At 38.0% G+C, this 14,675-nt stretch overlaps 1 protein-coding gene across 1 annotated transcript; it reads left to right on the plus strand.

The window, feature by feature from the left end:
- Positions 1-1,149: 1,149 nt before the first annotated feature.
- pspc1 (paraspeckle component 1) lies at positions 1,150-13,504 on the plus strand. The gene is made up of 10 exons (XM_053314443.1): positions 1,150-1,606; positions 3,285-3,434; positions 3,577-3,728; positions 4,204-4,299; positions 5,203-5,399; positions 5,865-5,949; positions 6,248-6,353; positions 9,625-9,682; positions 12,262-12,398; positions 12,977-13,504. Exons 1-10 carry the CDS (start codon positions 1,211-1,213, stop codon positions 13,190-13,192), a joined length of 1,593 nt encoding a protein of 530 aa, XP_053170418.1. The 5' UTR covers positions 1,150-1,210; the 3' UTR covers positions 13,193-13,504.
- Positions 13,505-14,675: the final 1,171 nt, after the last annotated feature.

Genomic DNA, 14,675 nt, shown 5'->3' on the forward strand with positions numbered 1-14,675 from the left:
ATTTTTGAAAAGGTTTGTGTCAAAAACACTGGTTTTGTTCAGACAAAAGGCCTAAACTGAGAGATGATGTTTTCAAATGTTACTGGTATGAGCACAGAGGATATGGTGGAGTGAATATTGATTATTCTTGCTCTTGCAAGCTGGAAGGAGACAAAAAAATAAAAAAATCAATTTGAGGTCAAAGCAAACAGCACCTGATGCAATCCAGCTCTAATTGTAAGGTATGTGCTCATCTATCATCATAGACTTCAAAGGAGGAGGGTGATGGTCAGACAACTTGAAATGGGAGAGCCTCAGGGAAGAGATAGAAAAAGAAACTTGACTCATTGGGTCATAGTGAGAGTGAATATGAAAAAGAAATCCATACATGGTTGGAATGAAAATTCAGGATTTGAAAGAAGGTGCTGAATGTGGATTTTGTCAGAAACATTGTGGCATGATAGATAAAGGATTAAGTGAGTGATTGATCAACATTAAATGCTCCAGCTTGATAGCCATTGAGTGTATGTCTAAGATAGTGGTGGAAAAAGCCTTAAAGAGCTTGGTGTTGGGTTCTGGGATGGCATGTTTTCCATTCAGCAAGAAACCTCCTGTAAAAGGTGTTGTTTATGGAGTCTCATGCAGAGTGGATGCAAAGAGATTTAAAGAGTGTAAAGGGGTGGCAGAGAGCTATAGGATGAAGAGGTAACAAAGTAGTTGATGAAACTTATGAAATTAAATCTGTTAGACTTCACTTTGATTTGGAGTAGTTGCCTGATAGTGTTCTTGGACCATATGTCGTACCCAGTAACTGTTCCCAAACCTTTGCAGTGTACGAATTGTTGGGAGTTTGGTCATAGTTTGTTTGTATGTATGCAGGGGTGACTTTGCCACATATGGAAGATTTGTGAAAAATGGTTGCAAAGGACATTGTGAGAAAGATCCAGAATGACTCCTTAAAGGGAGGCAGCATGAAAGGGTAACAGTCAAAAGAGCATAAGGATGGCGTTGTCATGTTATTCCCTTCTTTATACAGTCTATGGTTATTCCGTTAGTGGTAATTTGAGTGTAAATCCAGTAGGTAGCGGTAATGCGAAATTCTGGACGCCAACTTCCACGAAAACGAGGAAGAAGAAGAGTCGACGCCATCTTTCAAACAAATGTTTTGGAGGTGTGCTCCGCTCGGTTTCTCTCCGTAGAGGTTTGTTTGTTTTAATCCCTGTTTTTCAAAATGAATAGTCCCGGCATGGCTAACCGAAATATGCAGCAAGCGAGCATGCAAAGCAGCAATTCTCCGCAAACACCGAAACAAGGTACCGAGTCTCCTCCCGCGGAGCAGACAGCGACAAACAAAGACAGCCCTGCCCCGCCGCCGCAGCCTTCTACCCCAGCCGAAGGAGCCGATGGAGCCGGAGAGGGAAGCGGAGAAGGTCCTGCAGAAATGACGCTGGATATCACAAGCTTTCGGAAGCCCGGTGAGAAGACGTTCACCCAGCGCTCCCGCCTTTTTGTCGGCAACCTCCCAGTGGACATACCCGAGGAAGAGTTTAAAAACATGTTCGCTAAATACGGAAACATTAACGAGGTGTTCATCAACCGGGACCGCGGTTTCGGCTTCATTCGTCTGGTATGTTTACATTTCTGCTTTCTGACTCTGACTGTGGCGTTTTAGTACAGTAACGCTGAGACTGTGCGTTTGTTCAAATTGCTTTAACTTAACTTAAATATATAAAGTGAATGCGTGGACCGAAATATCTCATAACATTATCTATCGTTAGCTGCTATGTTAACATTAGCATTAAAGACGCTGGAGTTAGCTTCTGAGTCTGAGTTAAATGATGATATAAAGCGGCTCATTCTGCCTTTTTTCACAACTTAAAATTGTGGAAAAGTGTTAGACAGTGTAGCAAACGCTGAACTATATTTAAACACTCTTGGAGACTTGTAAAATCTTTATTTTGCTCATAAAAACTGTGAAAAGGGGTTTTCTTTATCTCTGACATTTCTCCTGACCGCATCAGAGCAGGTGGAGATAATTAGCTAGTCAAGTGTGGGCTCTGTGTTAACAATGATGCCCTTGATTCTAGTTGTGAAAACAGTGATTTGACTGTTTTTTCTCCACCCAAACTACACCAAACCGGTTCTTTTTTTCTATACATTTTTGCCAATTAGAACAAAAGCTGGAGAATGTGGGTGGTGCAGTGTACATAGTTTGTGTGCACCTGTGTCGTGCGTTTAGGTCAAAAGAAATCATGATTAAACAGACAAGTTTCCATCCATAGCATAGGGATTTAAATTTTATACCAAGATGGATCAAAAAGATGGAGAAAAGGTTGGCAAGTAAGTGTTTATTTTACAGTTCTGAGACAATGTGCTGATGTCTCAATTCGATACTATCACAATACCAGGGTGCTTAACTCAATAAATAAAAAAGGAGGCACTATTTTCATTCTCTTGCTTCAGTTTACTGTGTACCATTGTGCCATTCACTGTTGTTCTTCATTCACTGAAATACAATACAACATATAACTGTCAATTAAGATAAATGATCCACAGCCTTTTTTATTTTAAAAAGGTAACTGCATTAATGGATGAGTGAGTGAATGAATTTGAAAGCATCTTACAGTCTATTGCCTGGTATGAGAATAGTCTCTCTGCTTCACTGTCAACTCCAGGGAAAAACATCACTGTGCAACATGCTGAGTGGGCGAACGGGTTTTGACGTGAAACAAGCTGTGCATAGTTATCTTCTCCACTTCAGAGTTGTTTAAAGTTGTTTAACGCTGTATAATGAAGCCCATGACCAGCTTCAGGTGCTTCATAATGAGCTGATGAGAATCATTTGTTAGTGGGGAGATACCTAAAACATTTTAATTTAATTTTACTTACACATACTGAGACTCTTGCACAGGCTCATGGAAGTGATCTAAAATATTTTTTTCCAGCAGTTAGTATTTATAAGACTGGATGTTATTTCCTTAGGGGCAGAAAAGGCACATTACTTAAACTGGTCTAACAAAACACTTTTGTTGCTGACCGACTCTTAACACACTCACTATAAACAGACTTCAAGACACCCGTTAGCCTAGCAACATATGCAACATATAGGCTGTTAGCGGATTGTATATGCAAATGAATCTGTAGACCAACATGCGTAACCTGTCAAAAATAATCTATGCAGTTAATCTACTCTGTGAAAAGCAGTATGTTGCCTTTCATTAGTTTTTGGTACAGGAAATGAAAAACAACCTCTTGATGTGTCTCTCCAGTGTTTCATTATGCTTTCTGTTTTTCTTGTCTTCCAGGAAACACGGGTGCTGGCAGAAATTGCTAAAGCTGAGCTCGATGGGACCATCCTGAATAACCGACCAATGAGGGTCCGCTTTGCAACACATGGCGCTGCACTCACAGTGCGCAACCTGTTGCCTGTTGTAACAAATGAGCTGCTGGAACAGGTAGAGTGGATAAGACTGTTAAAATCATAAACAGAGTACAAATTCAACAACGAGAACATTTTAGCCCCTGTTTCTGCTGATCTGTTAAATAGTTGATTTCTGCACATTGATGTTGAATCTGTAAATCACCTTCTGTCTCCAGGCGTTTTCACAGTTCGGGCCGGTGGAACGGGCTATTGTGGTGACAGATGACCGTGGTCGTCCCACCGGGAAAGGCATCGTAGAGTTTGCAAACAAAATAGCTGCAAGGAAAGCCCTGGAGCGCTGCACTGAGGGAGCGCTGCTGCTAACTAGGTAAGTAGCTGTTTCAGCGCTTCAGGTCACGTCTTTAGGTGCTGTCCTTAGCTGATAGTAAAGGAGTAGTTCTTCCCAAAATGAAGGTTCAGTCTCTGTGTACTCATCCCAATTCAGTTTAATACCCAATTTACCTGGTAAAGCTAAAGCTCACTTATAAACACTGTAAACACATTGTACCCTGTCAGTTATGGGGATTCTTTACTATTTCTTAACTGTGACCACTAACTTACTGGAGTCTCCATTGGTCGTCTGCTCCTGTACATGAAATCCTTTCATCTGACCAATCAATCCATTAATCTTCTAATCTAACTCCTGGAATACTTAAAAACACAATATATCCTTGACCAGACAATGAACATGGTTTTTCAGGCTTCTAGAAATGAAGATGGCAAGTTCATCAATAACTTTGATATTAGTCAATCTTTACTCAAACAGTCACTGATCATTACTGTCTTGTTCTGCTACTCCTCAGCACACCTTGCCCTGCCATTGTGGAGCCCTCAGAGCACTTTGAACACGAGGATGGGTTGCCTGAAAAAATTATGCCGAAGCTTCCAAAGTACCTAAAGTAAGTAAGAGGCTGGTTTGTTAATAATCTCATTCAGACAGGTCATACCTGCCGTTCTAACTCAAAGTGCAAGCTACCTGTGTATCACTCATCAACATTTTTGTTAAAGTCTGACGTGATGTTGATGGAACCATGAATACATGTGAAGTATATTGTGCTTTCTACGCCGCCACTCAGGGTTATTATAGTAAACTAAAACTAGCAGTGAAAAAATAATTTAGTTAAGAGTTTTGAAAAAAACGAAAACGCAATGAAAGCTCCAATGAACAATGCAAAACAAACTAATTTCCCCCCTCCATTTTTACTGTATTCTGTTCAGTTTGACAACAAACACAGCAAATTTTACCGCACTGTCAGACATTATTTCATCCTTTACAGCTTCTACCAATCAAGGCTTTCCTCCTAATACTTGAAAAACCAAAACAAACAAAAACTAAACTAAAACTACTTATAAAATAAAAAAGCAAACTGAAAAACTAATTAAAACTAATGGAAATTTCAAAACTATTATAACCCTATTAGGACCAACACACCAACACACATTGCAGCATTACACAACTTTAATCAACTCTGAGGTGAAGGAAAAAACTGTGTGCTCAGCTTGTCATGTCAAAAACTCTGCGCCCACTGAGGGTATTGCACAGTGATGTTTTTCCAAAACGCTGATGGTGAAGCAGAGAGACTGCTCTCACTGCTGGAGACATGACATAAATAACAACACAGTGGAGAACTCCTCCTCTGCCCCAGTTTGATATTCTCATACAGGTAATAGTTTGTGATAGTGATTTTAATTATGCAGCCCATACATTAATGGAGAGAGTAAACAGGAGTCCAGGATGTCTTGTATTGAAAAGGTTTATTTACTTGGCTTTTTTTTTCTTTTGTTCTTTTCTCCTGTTCCAGGGAAAGGGAGCAGCCGCCACATTTCGCTCAGCCGGGGACGTTTGAGTTTGAATACTCATCTCGCTGGAAAGCTCTGGATGACATGGAGAAACAGCAGAGAGAGCAGGTGGACAGGAACATTCGAGAGGCCAAAGAGAAACTGGAGGCTGAGCTGGAATCAGCCAAACATGAACATCAGCTAATGCTAATGAGACAAGGTAGGTTCTGTGGCCTGTAGTGTCCTTTCGTGTAGCTGTCTGTGGCATGGATTGATTGGGTGGGAAAGGAATCAATAATGCTCCCTGAACTCCTGGAAAAGATATTGTATATAATAGATTGAGCAGCAGCATTAGCATATTAACACAGCAAATGATAGTAGGCAATAAACATGGAGAGCTTATATTAGAATAAGCTAATATATACTTTTTGGCATGTGAACATAAAAACCTGCCTCTCAATAATAGCTTGTCTAAAGTAAAAGCCTGTGGACTCTGCAGCAATGCATGACCGTCTATGTAAAGCCAAACACACAGACACTCAAACATGCTGCTAGAACTTGTCCATGTTTGCTTTTTCTTTTGGTCTGCACAATTAATGCACACATAATTATTTATACTTCTTTATTCATCCTTATTTATCTTCCCAGTCATTCTTACGCATGCACTCTTCCTTCCTTCTTTCAGATCTAATGAGGCGTCAGGAGGAGTTGAGGAGACTGGAGGAGCTTCGGAACCAGGAGCTGCAGAGGCGAAAGCAGATAGAGATGAGGTGTGTTAACATGCTTTATACAATAAGACAGAATGAGAGAGCTGTTGCTTTCTAAAATGTGTCTTAATTTATACTATGTAGCACTAATTATTCCTATCGTTTACTTTCATCTGAGGCACAAACCATTTATTTCTAGCTAATTGTGTTAAGTTTAGTTTTGTCATTTTCATGAAGTTGTTGCTGTCTAGGATGTGTAATGATTACCCTGTGTTTTTGGCCTTTTCTCTTCTTTTCAAGCTAAAGAGGTTTGGTAGTAGTTGCTGATCATCTTATTACCCTGTTAATTCTATTCCTGCAGGCATGAGGAGGAGAGAAGAAGAAGAGAGGAGGAAATGATGCGATACAGAGAACAGGAGGACCTGAGACGCCAACCAGAAGGCTTTAAACCAAACGTAATGGACAATGTGAGTACAACTGGAACGTGTGCATGCAGTCAAACACACTAAAGCCTGTCCAGTTACATTTGAGACATACAAACAAGAAGCACCCCATTCAAAGATTTAACTAAAAGGTTGGTGGGTTAATAATTTATTCCTCTAGAAATACACACACAACCTTTCTCTTTAATTCAGACAAATCAAAAGAAAGTATAAACATGCAGTATTTTAACAATATTTGCTTGTCATGTATCATAGTGTTAAATGGACCTCAACAGCTTGTATACTATCCATACCATTACTGTATCTTCTGTAAGTTTTTACTCAGCTGTTGGTTTCAACAGTTTGGTATTACAAAAGTTACAGATTTGTACTGGTTAACCATGGGAGTGTTGTTCATGTGAGGTCACTTACAACTGAATTATTTAGTGACATTTAAAACTGTCGCTTTGGAGTAAATTAGTATCTTTTTTTTTTGATTCCTCTCTGTTGCCTGCATTTGAGCAGACTGACTAAGTCATACTACTCTGCAGGGGATTTCTGATTTCCACATAGTTTTATATCAACTTTCCGCTATTTGTAAAGGCTGTCTTTTTCATATTTCAATGTTTGTGTAATTTAAAGACTAAATGAATCATAAGAGCAACAGTTTTTACCGTTTTTCTTTCTTTTCTTAATGATAGTACTTACTAAAGCATAAACTATAGTTTTTTTCATACCACCCAAGACAATGTAATGAGGTTCAGCACAATACTTATACATAAGATGTTACCATTGTGAGGCTTAAAGTGCTTTATTTAGTTTGTTAGTCAACTTCTCTCCCACAGTGTCAGAGGAGAATTCATTACTAGAAGCTTTAAAGCGGTTGTATTCACTGCAGGACTATTACATAATGTATTATTGTTCAGTTGCTGCTCTTGTGTCCTCTCCTGGAATAAATAGAAATGTAAGCTCTTAGCTGTGGAACATTTTAGGATAGCTTGTTTTCATGGTTTAGGACCTGATAGTTAAATCATCTCTGGCCCTTAATATGTGAAAGTACTTGTTAGGTTTTGATGTTATGGAGGCGTTGGAGTTGTGTTCTGTAGGTTTGAGGGATCAGTGTTTAATCCATACTTCTTCTTGAGCCATGAACATTTCTGTTCTATGAACAAATATCTCAAATCTAGCAGTTTGGATTATTGCATTAGTAGATGCATCAGTGGATTATTATAATAAATAGACATGAATTTAAAAGACAAGTGGTGGAGACAGTCAGCAGACCGTTGTACTATTCAAGGGAAGATAATATATATGGTGTCTGAAGGTTTTGTTGTCCTACTTAAAATATATACTGATAAACCTTCAGTTTTCATGTCCAACTTATGAATGTGACGGTGTAAAATATTCTTACATGGCGTAGTGCTTTACTGACAAAGCAGGTTAGTTTAAATAAAAGAGGGGCATTTGAACCTGCAAATGAATCTGTGTATTTGCAGCGATAAAAGAGGAAATATATTAGCTGCAGAATGTGAAAGATTTAATTTAGTTGAAAAACCAAGTGTGTGAGGCTGTGTTGGTGAGACATGATGTTGTTGTTTTTCTCTGTTATAACTTTTCTCTTCAAATCTGTTTTGAGGTCCTGTTGGAGTCTACATCTTTACACACATAGCTTCCTTTGTTGCCCTGACAGATATTTATAGACCGCTTTAGTATAAAAACAAGAGAGTACATTTTTCCTATATCATTCTCATTGTGTTTTCCCTCATGTTAGTCATGAGTATTTTACATTAAAATGCTAGCTTTATATTTCTGGTCTCCTTTTAGTGTGTACAATGTAAATCAGTCCTGCCTTTGCTGCTATTTAAAGCTTTCATATATGTCAGTGCAACAGTTATAAGGTTTAATCACACTTAAAACATTTGTTTTGTGCTGCATTATTACTATTTTTCCTATTATAACTGCGACATATTGACCAATTAACAGGTAAGTATATATAACAAATAAATAATCGAAACATTAAGCATTACAGTATTTGTAGTAACTTGTATTTTATGAATATTTTCCTTTCTAAATTTTTTTCTGTAGCTTGGTGCATGGGAGACATATTCTCTTGCTGTGTATTTTGACATGCCAAACTCATCTTGATTACCATGCCAATGAATGACCATAATATGATCTTTATCTATATACTCTAGGTTCAAAATAAACAGAATAGATAAGTTTCAAAGGAAAGGTTGCAACAGTTTCTCAAGCCTTTTCTCATTGACCGACAGCTACGCGAGTGCTACTATTTGTGATATGTCATTGTCATATTGGGTTTATAGCTTTTTTCAGTGAAATCTATGACTGATGAATTTTATTGTGTGTGTGTGTGTGTGTGTATGTGAAAGTGTGTGAGACAGCTGTGTGTTAGTGGAGATGTAAGTCAATATTTGTGTGTGAATGAAATGTATCTAATTGTCATTGTGGGAAAACGTATGGATGGAAAAATTAATGAATGAATAGATAATGATAATGAATAGATATTTTTCAGAATCCTGACACACCAAGCTGACAGACAGGCTTCATTCAGCAGGTGCATTGTTTCCAGCACCATTGCCTATAGTTGGCCCTCCGTCTGGTTAACAGAGCATGTTCTTTTTATTTTATCCTCACCTTTTCTTTTCTTTTCTTTTCTTTTCAAGTACACTCCCTTTGAGTGTACTTGCATGTTGGCAGTCAGCAGCAGTCTTTATGATGTGTTCAAATGCAATTTGCAATGTCAGACGTGAGTTGACACATCAGTTTTCTCTGTTGGCACTTTCTGGGTTAGTTTGGTGTGTCAGGACTCTGAATGACTTAATGTAGTAATTAAGTTTATGACACAACCTTTAATTTGGGTTGGGTCTGGAAGCCAACAAAATAAATCCTTTAAAGTAAAAAAAAAATGAAGTGTGAGTAAAATCACCTGAAGCCCATCCTTTGTGGCTTATTTATTAAGATTTATTTGCACATTTCCAGGTGATTTGATTTGATGTAGGCAAATAAGATTTGCACTTTGATTACAGTAAATCTGTCTGTGAGCAGTTAATCACCAGACCAGCAGATGGGTGCTGCTTTGCCAAAATTTGAATAGAGGGAAATTACAAAGTTAATCTTTTCCTTCACTGATTTATAAAAAAAAAAAAAAAAAAACCTTCCTGTCAGCCAGGGGTGTCAACGGGTTTGTTTAGAAATGGAATACTCTTACTGTGTGAGTGTTGTGCAGTAGTCTATCCGCTGAAGATTTGTACTTAAGCAGAGTTTGGATCTGAAGGTTCTTCTTCACTTCTTCCAGAGAGAACAGGAAATGAGAGTGGGTGAGCTGGGCCCTCGTGGAGCCATTAATATGGGAGGTACGGGCATGATTGTGTAAGGACTGGTTGATACAAAAACCAGACCTAGTGACCATATTAAGTCAATTATAACTGCCTCAATGTGACTCATTCTCATTTGTTTTGCATCCCACGTGGCTCCTTTTCAACAACATATAGTTGTAGTTTTTGGAATACATGAGATACTTTTTATTTCACATCCTTTTTGAGTTGAACTGGAATCAGTTGGGATGCAATGCAAAGCACGAGAGCATAATAAACCACATGGTAACATAATGTCTGTACTAACAGGATATACAGTGTACTTAATGGGTTCTGTTTGTTGAGGTTTCATAGTTTGAGAAATATTTGGTCCCTGAGCTCTCATCCTCAGTTCATATGCAGATTATTGCCATTTCATTAATAAACATTTTTAAGAATGTAATCTGAAGGACTGTAGTACTTATTTAGTGCTTTTAAGCAATTTGGTAAATGTGACGGGGAATAAGAAACATCTTCACTGTTATCAGGAATGTAACAGATGCTGGTTTGTTGAGTGCAGGATGAGGGGCCAGGGACCAAGTCTATGATGGTAGAAAATGGACAGATTGTTAGAGGTTCATGGAGGCTCTTCATCAGACATACGTACATAAGATTAGAACCCAGGATTGCACATCACCTTGATAAATAAACAAAAGAATATTGTCTTGGTTTTTAACTGATGTCAGTCATCATCATTTTGAGGTGTGTGTGTTTGTGATTGCATAATGCAAGTACGTGAACTTACATGATCAAAAAAGCAATTGAATAAAATGGAGCTCTTAACTACTTATTAAATATTGAAGTACATTGATATACAAGTAGTGATATGATCTTACAGAGAATTTCACTTAAGGGGAAGATCAATATCACACTTTTCCCTAAATATGAGGCTTCTGTCAGCAGCCGCTTACAATATTGTTTCAAACATCTGAAATGTAAGCTGCCGTAACTTTGCATGAAATTATATATGAATACATTTTTATATGTGGTAGTGAATCAATTAGTCGTTTAGAGCCTCTAGTATGTCATTACCCTTTGTTTAATCTTTATTTTTATCATGTTCACTCAGTTGCCAATTAATCAGGTGGACTTTCTTTAAAACTATAGTAGTATTATAATACAACAGCGTTGCAATAAATACTACCTTGATGAAGGTGTTGATTAAACATTATGATCACTTTTGAGGCTGTAATATGTAATACTGTTTAAAGGTATTGCATTAAAGTGAACAGTGTAAGATGTTTGGGCTCATCTGTCCGTGCTGCATTGGGTTTACATCAGCCATCACGTTGCGTTAGGCCTGCCACTTGTTAACAATGTCATACCTTTTTTATTCAAACTAGTCGTATTTCTCCAAAGGTTTGTACAGTAGTGGAAGAATTGTGTTTCTTGGGTTTGTGATGGGTGGGAATTGAGTCTGTGATGTCTGAAGGTTTCTTGACATTTTCTAACAACTCTATATTCTCTGGTGATGTGCAATTCAAGGTTTAGTTAGTAAAAGTATGTGAACTTTGCCACTTGGCCTCAAATTTAAGCTGTTAAAGTGAGAACCTCTTGTGTTAGTTATTCAATCTGTTGTCTGTCAGTTCTGTCTGTAAAATGTCACCTTTCATATTTCTACTGTAACACATTACAGGGCCTGTTAAATACTTTGGATTAACGTTGGTTTTTGGTTGTGTATGCTATGTCATATTTATCCAACAAATATGGCTGTTTATAAAATAAGAAGCAATGTTTATTTGTAGTACTCATCACATGACTGATGATAACATTTAGGGATGCACAGATGGGATTTCTATCCCAGTACCTAAATTGACAATGTCTCCTCATATTGGCTATTCTACGTCACAGCACAACTGTGGCTACATTACGTCACAGTTATGGTACCTACACCATACCAGGACCAAATACCTGCAAAACTAATGACGTTCCCATCAGTCTGCTGTACTTTGTGTTCAGTGCTAACAGGCAAATATTAGCATGCTAACATGCTAAACTGAGAAGATGAATGTGGTAAATAGAATACTTGCTAAAGTCTGCATGTTAGCATTGTCATTGTGTGCATGTAAGCATTTGGCTTAAATCAGCCCTGCCTCACTGAGCCACTAGCACCTGTTCTGAACTGAGAAGCCATACTTGTTACTCTACGCTGACCTGACAGTAGACAAATGAATGGGTTTTAACTTATAATAAATATAACACGCACAGTATGTTTTCTTAACTTGTCTCTTTTGTTAAACATGTAAATTAAATCCAGCTTCCATCCATGTGATTTTTACAAAAGATCACCAAAAAACAGAATAATGTTGACATTGTCAACACTGGTTTTATATGTGAATACATAACCACAAAAAATGATCAAAACAAACACATTTAATGTGGATCAGTTATTTCTGGCAGATACTTGATCTGGTGCATCCCTAATCATTTTAATTTCTGACTAAAAGCCAACGTTAACACTTATTTTAAGTCAATGAGATAACTTCCTAGAATTCAGCTCCAACATTTCTAACCGGGCATGAGGAATATAATGTTGAACCACCAAATGACCAACCGATGCTCCGTTGTTTTGCGTGTAGACGGCTATAACCAGGCCTCTGCGGGGCCCGGTGCTAACCAGGGTCAAATGATGGGCATGAGTGGAAGGGGAGGAGCCATTGGCCCAGAGGGAACTGCAAACATGGGCTCACCATTGATGTCTGACAATGGAGCCATGGTAATGTATCTGGGAAAAATAATAAAATTTACTCCTCAATTATATCTTATATTCATCAACACTGTCTTTGTAGAATACATTAAGAGAACAGTACCAAAAAGAGGAGAAAAAACTAAATCAAAAAACATTGAACAGTCTTTAAAACGTAAGTTATATGACCTCTAAGGAATTTGAATGAAGTTAGTGATTGAATTTGAACATAGGTGTACCCTTAGAGGCTTTTTCATTGCAGTAAAAGCAAAAAATACAATATTTTGAAAGTGTATATATATACTTTTCTTTTGGACTTAAATTTTAATAATAAAACTGTAGACTTAACTAATAGTCTCATTTCTCTCTCTTCCTTTGTCTAATTTCTTCACTTCTCTCTCTTACTCTCTTGGATGGCGACACTCGGATCAAACTAAACCGTGACTGATGAACTTTGAAACCCCGTCCTTGAAACTCCTGTGCTCACTATAATGGATACACTGTATTCATGTCTAACCCCCAATCATGCATCATGCCTGTAATACAATTTTAATTTCAATCTCACATTATCCACCCTTTTTTTTTGAAACACTGACATGATACTGTAGCGAAGCAATAGATACCCACAGGGTGGAGCAATGGGGGGCAGACCAGAGGTAGAGTCCCCAAAGCAGCAGCAGCAACAGCAGCAACAGCAGCAACAGCAGCAGCAGCAGCAGCCACCGTTAGGCCCCCAGGTTGGACCAGCCCCTGGATTTGGAAGGGGGAGTCCAGGGGTAGGGGAAGTCTTTGATGGGCCAAATAACAAACGTCGCAGATACTAACTTGTCTCTGCTCAGAGAAATCCCAATCTCATGTTACTGGCCAGTCCCAATCATGGTTTCTTTGTTTTTACGTTGAGCCCTTTCCCTTCCTGTGGATTTGTTTGCTAAACTTATTTTGTCACTTTTGTATTTTTGTTTTTATTTTTCCTGTAATGCAAGTTGTCACTGACAGCATTTATTATGTGATTGATGAAACTACTGGATAATGCTTTTTATCTCCACCTACCTGCAATGTTAATACACAGTATTTTTCACATGTTAGTTTCCCCTCTGATTTTGGAATGAAACGGTTAGTTTTTTCTTTCACACAGCTTTGCAGTTACTATTGCTTTATTGTTTTGGATAAACTGCATTAAGTTGTGTAAGGGGGGGGGTTAATTAAAACTAAAGATGAATTACATAAGGTAGATATTAGTCAAAACTAAAGGTCACTGACACATAGTTTTACCAAAACCTCCTGGAAGCAAATAACTTTAAAATCTACATTGTCATATAAAGATTTAGCTGATCTAGTTTTTCTTGTTACAGTTGATCATGGTCCTCTATTGAAATACTACAGTTTTTACCTACTTTGATGTCAAGTCATACAAAGAGTGAATTTTCCTGCAGCTACAGTGCATCCTGTATTTGATGGTGAAGAGAAATAAAACATTTTTTTAGTAAGTTGTGTCTTTTTGTGATTTTAAAGAGGTTGTTTTGACTATGAAATGAGAGTAAAACCAAATTCTGCCTCCACCCCATATAGTGTAAAGCCTTGTACTGTACTATGTCATGTTTGCCAGATGGATTCATCTTTTATACTCATCATTTCTAGATTGCCTCAGTTATTGTTGTACCATCAGTTGTAATTTACCTTTACATACCTTACTTCTCTATCAACACTGGAGAGTCATCAGAATTGAAATATGCCTGAGAAAAGAACTTTACAGGGCTTTTAAACCCAAACTTAGGATTGTCTGGTTGTGGGTGAAAGATGATGTAATGATGACAGTACAATAGATGGTATCATCTCTCCCAGTGACCAGCTAATAGGAGATGGCCAGTTTAATCCCTCACAATTCACCAGTAGATGTCAGCAGATACAGATTTAAGTTTGAATGTTTTCTAAAACATGTGTGAGTGAGTTTTAATAACGAGGAGGGAGTTTGGAACTTTGATAGCTTGAACAACGGTGTGTGTGTGTGTGTGTGTGTGTGTGTGTGTGTGTGTGTGTGTGTGTGAGTGAGACTTGACAAAATGTGTTCTGGTGAGCATTACTCTACCTTTTGTGTTAAAGACTGTGTAGTATCTCATAGTGTATGTGTGAGTGTGACCATAATCAAACAGCATTGGCTCTCTCTGTGGTTGACTGTAAGAGCTCTTCATTTCACTGGATGTGGGGAATGGTTGACCCTGTCCAGTGTCATGGATGCTAAGGAATAGTTTTATACCAGGTAAACATATTTCTTTGTTTTATTTTGTCTTGTATCATTGCGCCAGTCAC

Source organism: Scomber japonicus, chromosome 24, assembly GCF_027409825.1.
Source record: "Scomber japonicus isolate fScoJap1 chromosome 24, fScoJap1.pri, whole genome shotgun sequence".
Taxonomy (NCBI): Eukaryota; Metazoa; Chordata; class Actinopteri; order Scombriformes; family Scombridae; genus Scomber; species Scomber japonicus.